General features: G+C 37.9%; 1 protein-coding gene across 1 annotated transcript; it reads left to right on the top strand.

Annotated features, from left to right (window-relative positions):
- The first annotated feature begins 6,256 nt into the window (after positions 1 to 6,256).
- LOC125778287 (cytochrome c oxidase subunit 6C) lies at positions 6,257 to 6,869 on the top strand. The gene is made up of 2 exons (XM_049455119.1): positions 6,257 to 6,641; positions 6,699 to 6,869. The coding sequence occupies exons 1-2, from the start codon at positions 6,454 to 6,456 to the stop codon at positions 6,817 to 6,819; spliced, it is 309 nt and encodes a 102-aa protein (XP_049311076.1). The 5' UTR covers positions 6,257 to 6,453; the 3' UTR covers positions 6,820 to 6,869.
- Positions 6,870 to 7,101: the final 232 nt, after the last annotated feature.

Genomic DNA, 7,101 nt, shown 5'->3' with positions numbered 1-7,101 from the left:
GACATGGCTTTCAAATCAATGGCATTCAAGTTCATACTGAAGGCAGAGTTGATCATGCGATAAGTTTATTTGACAAAACAGACAAAACTTGGGTTTAAACGGTTAACTTGAAGATTCGGGTTATGTGAACTTCGAGCTGTTAGAGATTTTATCGCACGAACTGAAATTAGACCTTAGACCTACAGATCGCCGAAGTGTACCCCAAAGAAGTGTATAGGTGCCCTTTACTTTAGAAAGTGCTATCAGAAATATTGGTGGGTTAGCAGCTGATATACGTAATCGAATATCTGAAGGTATCGATGCCTTCTGTTTGATATAAAGTTTAGATGAACACATCAAATAAAAATATCGAGTCAACCGTTGTTATGGCTGCAAGACGTTGAAAAAATTAAGCTAATGTTTTATAAATGCTATGATGGCCCCACTTTTCAACTGGGAAAGAAGTAAATATAGGAAATGAAACCTGGTATAAAGGAAGGTTAGGTAAGCGCAACACTCCAAACATTTATATGGATGGCTCGAGTATGACGATGGAGTTGGTGCGGTAATATACTGCCTAGAGTTAGACATAAGACAGTCTTTTAAGTTACCGGAGCACTGCAGTATATTTCAACCTTGGCGCAGGCATCCTGAAAGATAACTGATCCTAATGGATCTAGCAAATGAACTCCATCTGACATCGTAAAGAACCAGAACTGGTCCATGCGTGTCTCATTGGCCTACCAGATTAACTTAATCTCACCACTAAAAATACTACAAACTTTTCTTAATCGATGTCTTCGAAGGACTCTTGACAAGTGTTAACAGCAAAGTTACCTTCTTAACCGACGTCAAACAACTACCGTTACATTCTAAATATAATCCCGTAAATGGTAAAAGATTGGCCACACTTTGTAAAATTCACAAGACGACATTACTAGAAAAGAGCTAGAAGCTAGAGCTAAAAGGAAGTCGAAGTTGCGTGCGACCAGTCATTACATGGAGACAGGAAGTCCAGAAAAGTGATTAATTGTGGATAGAAATTGAATTTTAAGCGTGAAACAGACCTCATTGTTAATTAAAAAATTACTCAATTCAAAGCGAAATGTGTTCCAATTGAGACACCTTGCTTTTAACACATTGAATTAGAGACACAAGAGACAGCAGACTTCTGATTGTCTTGAAACAACTTTCTTTCCAACTTATGTTTTATGTATATTTTTCCTTCAGGGCGTCTTTTCAGCGGCTTATCATACTCATGTTGCTTTTTGGTGTGCAAGCGAATACTGAATCCTCAGCCGAGCCAAAGATACCAAGCAACGACAAATCTCTTTCGCATCATTTCACTTGGAGCCAGTCCAAATAAACTGTGGCACGCCCATATATACACACTCATGTATGTAGTCCACGTAAACTGCGGAGACTTGCACACCTACACACACATTAATATGTACTAATACACACCAGAGTGCACTCTTAAAGGCAACGAAACTTTAAAATCAAATGAAATTTTCCACATTGCACAACGAGAGCACCAACCGAAAGTGGAACTGATGTGGATGCCACCGCAGCTTGCAACTGCACAACTTTACTGCAATATGCATCTTCAGCTGCTATTGTTGTTGTTGCAGTTGTCACCTTACCTTAGCGGCGGTGGCCTGAAATCAGCTGCGGCAAACAATTCGCCTGGAAATTGTTGTGGAAAAGTTTTCGTTGCAACGAAACAGAAAACAAAAACAAACACAAAAGCAAAAGCAAAAACTCAAGCTACATTCTCGAAATAAACAACAACACAAGCGTAATGGCCAACTACAACAACAATTTGATGCAGCCTCACAAGCAACCTTGACAACAACAAAAGTTAATAACCCGCCACCATAGCAACCAAACTTCGCAAATACAACTGTAACTAGTAAAAACAAAAAAAAAATACAGCAAAACAGCAACAACCGTTAGAAATAAACTCAACTTGTAACTCGTGCAACTACAGTTTGTTCAACTTATAAAGCAACAACAACAAGGAGTGGCCAACAACACCAAAACAAGCAAGAAGCTAAGTAATACAGCCCCTTCAACGGGCCCATAGTGGGCTTCTGACGTAGTGCCTTGAGAGGCAGATCATTGTCATGTACTGACAAGATTATTGTCGAGATTAGAAAATGTTACCGAAGTTGCTCTTATTTAGAGTATACAAATTTACATACCCAATTCATAGTTGGAGAAATCTCCGTTTTTGTATAAAAGTTCGCAAAAATAGAAAAGCACAAGGAACTGGAAAAAAGTCACTCTTTAATAGCGCTCAAAGCTTCGCGCTAAAACAGTAGCAGAAAATGTGAATTTTCAACCAGGCCCTCTTGGAGGGTCAACTGGAATGTGCAAATCCATAGTGACAACGATACTCAATGTCTTTTTTGACATCAAAGACATCGTCCACCATGAACTTGTTCCTCCTGGACAAACCGTCAATGCCAAGTTTTACGTGGAAGTCCTCAAAAGACTCAAAACGTAGGGTCAATCGGGTCTGACAGAACATCGCAGCCGATTGGAGGGTCCACCACGACAACGCTTCGGCTCACACCGCCTTTCTCTTGAACAGCTACCTAACCAAGGCCGGCATCCCAACGCTTCCGCAGCTGCCCTATAGCCAAGATGTGGCCACCGTGGACTTTTTTGTTTCCTTGCTTGAAAAGGCCGATGAAAGGGGATCCAAGAAGCATGCACCTCAACTCTTAAGGCTATTCCGGAGAATGCCTTCCGTGACGCCTTCAATGATTGGAAATCGCGCTGGCAGCGGACATATAAAACTTGCTATATGATTAGTTTGTACCGAACCAAAGGATGTGATTGTTATTTTTGTTTGACTCAGCCAAAAAGCATAACAAGCAAAGCACACTACCTAGTATTCAAACGTATTTTCGGCCAACAGACTAAACTTCCATTGTGCCGAACTGCATGTGCCAAAGCCTCTAAATCGACCAAAAAATCAAAATTCTGCACCGGAACTTGTTCTAAGACAGCACGTAAAGTATATGGTGATCCAAGTTATGAACTGTCAACTTGAATAGAACCACACTTATTGTCATAAAGATTTAAATGGAAAATTTGGGTGCCGAGAGTGAGGTTCCATCAAAACATTTCATTAATCGACAGGCACTATAAAGGGATGTGGACCATAGGAATGGTGGCAGATTATTGTTGGAGACTTAAAAACAAACACCTTGTTTAAGCCAAATATTCACGAAAATCAAATCGAAAGTTTCGAAACTCCTTGAATGCGAAACCAAACTTCACGACGACTTTCGAAAAGAGACATCTATAGGTCAGGAAGAATTTTCACCTTCTTCTTATTTCAAATCCAAACACCAAATAAACTATTATTGCTGTAGAAGTATAGAGGTAATGATCGAAGGACTGGTCAAACCTTTGATTTTTGACAAAATGCCGGGTTCACGGAAAAAGAGGTGATCTAAGAAAATCCTGAAAATATATTACACCGATCGGTTTGATCTGTTTCCGCACCGACTCTAAAAACAGCCTTGCAAGAAAATAAAACACGTAAGGAAGTGCTAAGTTTGTTTGCAATCGAATAGTTTGTACTCTTGTAACTTGCAAGAAACAAAGCCAGGAAAATACCTTAGTACCAGATGATCGGAATCCAAGCAATTATATACTATACAAGATGCGTTCCAAAGGAAACAGGACTTAAAAACCCAGAACACATTCGGCAAAATCAATTAATTTTATTCAAAATAGTCTCCTTCTGCTTCAACAGCTTTTTGTACGGTCCAAAAGCATGCCGAACGAGTGCTTTAGCTCTTTGGCTGGTATGGCCGCCAGTATGCCGATGCAAGCCTTTCGAATGGCATTTACATCTGCATAACGCTTTCCTTTCACCGTGCACATACCTTTCGTAAGCCGTAAGCCCAAATGTTCGGTCAAATAAATCGATGTTTTGGAGATATTCAATTCCATTTCCATGAATTTCATGATGATTTCGGCTGATTTTTGATGTAGCACAGTTTCGACTTGTTTCCTCAATTGAAACGTTTCGGTAAAAGTTTTACCAAATTTTAAAACAAAATTTAATTTGGCTCTTTGTTCGATAGCAGATTCTAACACACCAGTCGGCATATAGATGGCGCCACTAAGGGACGTTTGATTCAAAAAGTCCTGTTTATTTTGGAACGCACCTTGTATATACATTAAGGTGCTTCAAAAAATTTTTTATTTTTTTTTTTTCAACTCTAACCCCCTCAAATGTTAGTGATTGACAAACAAAAAATCCTACCTCAAACCAAGCGCTGTAGCTTAAATGTATGGGAACCTATAAATAAATAGCGACCCTTTAGAGTTAAGCTACAGCGCGTGGTTTGAGGGAGGATTTTTATTTGCCAATCACTAACATTTGAAGGAGTAACAGTTGAAAAAAAAATCAAAATTTTTTTTGAAGCACCCTAATAAACATATATCATACGCTGCCCGACATATTCGGCATAAGATTTGTTAAAAACGAAAATCATGGTACGTAGTATACTAATAGGAGTTAGAGGAGTATCGAACCGTTTTTATCTATTTTTGCCAATACTACACACTACATACTTGTATTAAAATGCCACATACTAATAAAATGGTACCTCAGAATTATTAAGGTACCCCCACTTACCATCACCAATCATATGGTGATATAAAATATAAATTTATACAAAATCCAAAAATCTTTATATTAAGTATATGGGGGGCTCAGGGAAGAATTGACTCGCTTCAATATTTTCGGTAAAAAGTCAACTATAGGTACTGGGGTCTAAATATTAAGTACCAAGCCCATAGGTTTTTGTTCGATTTGAACAATTTTTGGTCATAAGTAGCATACTGTAGGGGCATAGTTCGTGCAAATATTTGACCCGTTATATTAATTGCTTTTTGATTTGTACACTGAAAAGGAAGGATCAGATAGAATATGAGAAGTAGACGTGGTTGCAATCTGATTTTGGGAAGGCAATCTCACGTACCAAATTTAGTTGAAATGGTGGTTATGTGCACCTTTCATAACTACTTCATCGACCAGCACTGCTTTAAAATCATATATCTCGCTTTTTGACTAACTGGATCACGGGAAGATGGTGCATCATGAGTTCTTGCCACAGGGAAGAACGGTCAATAAGGAATATACCTGCAAGTTATGTGCAATTTTCGCGAAGCAATCCGCCAGAAACGCCCGGATTTGTGGAAGAACAAAAATTGGCTTTTGCACCACGATAACGCCCCTGCTCACACATCGTTGCTTGTGCGCGACTTTTTGGCCAAAAACAACACACTAATGATGCCGCAGCCACCGTATTCCCCAGATCTGGCCCCCTGTGACTTTTTCTTGTTCCTAAACTGAAGAGGCCCATGAAAGGACGACGTTACGCTTCTCTTGACGAGATAAAGACGGCATCGAAGGAGGAGCTGAAGAAGATAAAAGAAATGATTTTTTGAAGTGCTTCGAAGATTGGAAAAACCGTTGGCACAAGTGTATAATATCTCATGGGGATTACTTTGAAGGGGACAAAATAGATATTCATGAATAAATAAATAATTTTTGAAAAAACACAAAATTTCGCGATACTTTTTGAACACACCTCGTATCTAAACCTTTTGCGATTAATTTTGCTTGTCCTTGCCGCAGTGTTAAAGCAGGATTCCGCGAAAACAAATTCACTATTCCTTTTTCATCTTTTTTGTCTCATGAATGTTAAGAAAATAATACGAGTGTTCTAAGGAGCATCAGTATGTTAGTAAAGTAAATTTGTATAGGAATGATGTGCAGCTTTCACAACTACTTCATTGTCCAGCACTGCTTTAAAATCATATATCTCGCTTTTTGACTAACTGGATCACGATCTGATTTATTGACATACACAAGTATTGTATTATTGTATTACTGCGTTAGCCGATAACAGCCATTAAATGAGAAGAGGTAAATATTTCTAAAAATAAGACATGGAACATTAGATTTAACTTACCAACAAAACTTTCCAAATTGATGGTTTAAGACTCTGAAATTAAAAAGAAATATATTAAGCTAAAAATAATTGTTAACAATTTTTGGATTTATATAAGTAAGTAAATTTATGAATTATATGCAAAATTAATTTGAAAACGAAATATTCAGAAGGCATAAAGTATAAAACGAGACGCATTTGCTGACTGGGTTAGAACTCTCCAACTTTACTTTTACTTAAAAAAAATTCAAAAACAAAAGAAGCAATAAAAAAGCTCTAAAGACACTTGTCGCCTTAGAATTTGACAGCTGAAAAACGCACGAAATAAAATTTCTGAAAATTTATTTCAGTTGTACAATTTTTTTAAAAACACGCCTAGAGAAATTTCTTCATAAAAACGTGTCTTTCAAATCAATATAAATAATTCATTAAAAATCAATTGATTCGCTTTTTATTGCTGTTAATTGGTAAACGGTCAACTCCGCATAATATGTCAAGTACGTCGAAATCTTCGAAGGCGAAGCCACCACCAAAGCTGCCGCCGCAGCTCTTCTTTAATCACCGCCAGATGGCGCTGCGTAATGTTGGAGTCGCAGTTGCCTCAGCCTTGTTCGCTGCCATGGCATTCAACATACTCCATAACAAGCCCCGCAAGAAGAAGTATCGCGACTTTTACAGGTCTGTCACATATAATATCTCCTGCCATGGAATGTAAGGAATATTTTTTTTATTTAGCAATTACGACCCACAGAAGTCGTTTATGCGCATGGCAGAGGGCGGTTATTTACACGGCTGTCCACCTTGTTCTTTGAAGGAGGACGACGAAAATGATGCCGATAAGAAGAAGAAAAAGTAAACTTCAAACAAGTTTCCTAAGGAAAAGAATGAATTGTAATAAATGATTACTGAATATAAATATTTTATACAAAAAAACTAGCGTTTTATTTTTATAAAAATAACAGTTCGTGTTCAGTTAGCAGTGAAAGCCAACGATTTAACAGGTGACAGTGTTTCTCCAAGAATATTTTTCACCATAAGCTTTCATCAATCCGTTTAGTTGGACAATGTGGGTATCATATACCTTATATTTATATTATTTTGTACTTCGTATTTTTGAGCAGGTAGTAGCACCCTCAGG

The sequence above is a fragment of the Bactrocera dorsalis genome, chromosome 4 (genome assembly GCF_023373825.1).
Source record: "Bactrocera dorsalis isolate Fly_Bdor chromosome 4, ASM2337382v1, whole genome shotgun sequence".
Lineage (NCBI taxonomy): Eukaryota > Metazoa > Arthropoda > Insecta > Diptera > Tephritidae > Bactrocera > Bactrocera dorsalis.
Note: the sequence above shows the minus strand (reverse complement) of the source record. Positions and strands in the feature narration are given on the sequence as shown.

Coding starts and splice junctions, on each gene's coding strand:
- LOC125778287 (XM_049455119.1), top strand. CDS start 6,454: ATGTCAAGTACGTCGAAATCTTCGAAGGCGAAGCCACCACCAAAGCTG. Junction 6,642..6,698: donor AAGTATCGCGACTTTTACAG/GTCTGTCACATA, acceptor TTTTTTATTTAG/CAATTACGACCCACAGAAGT.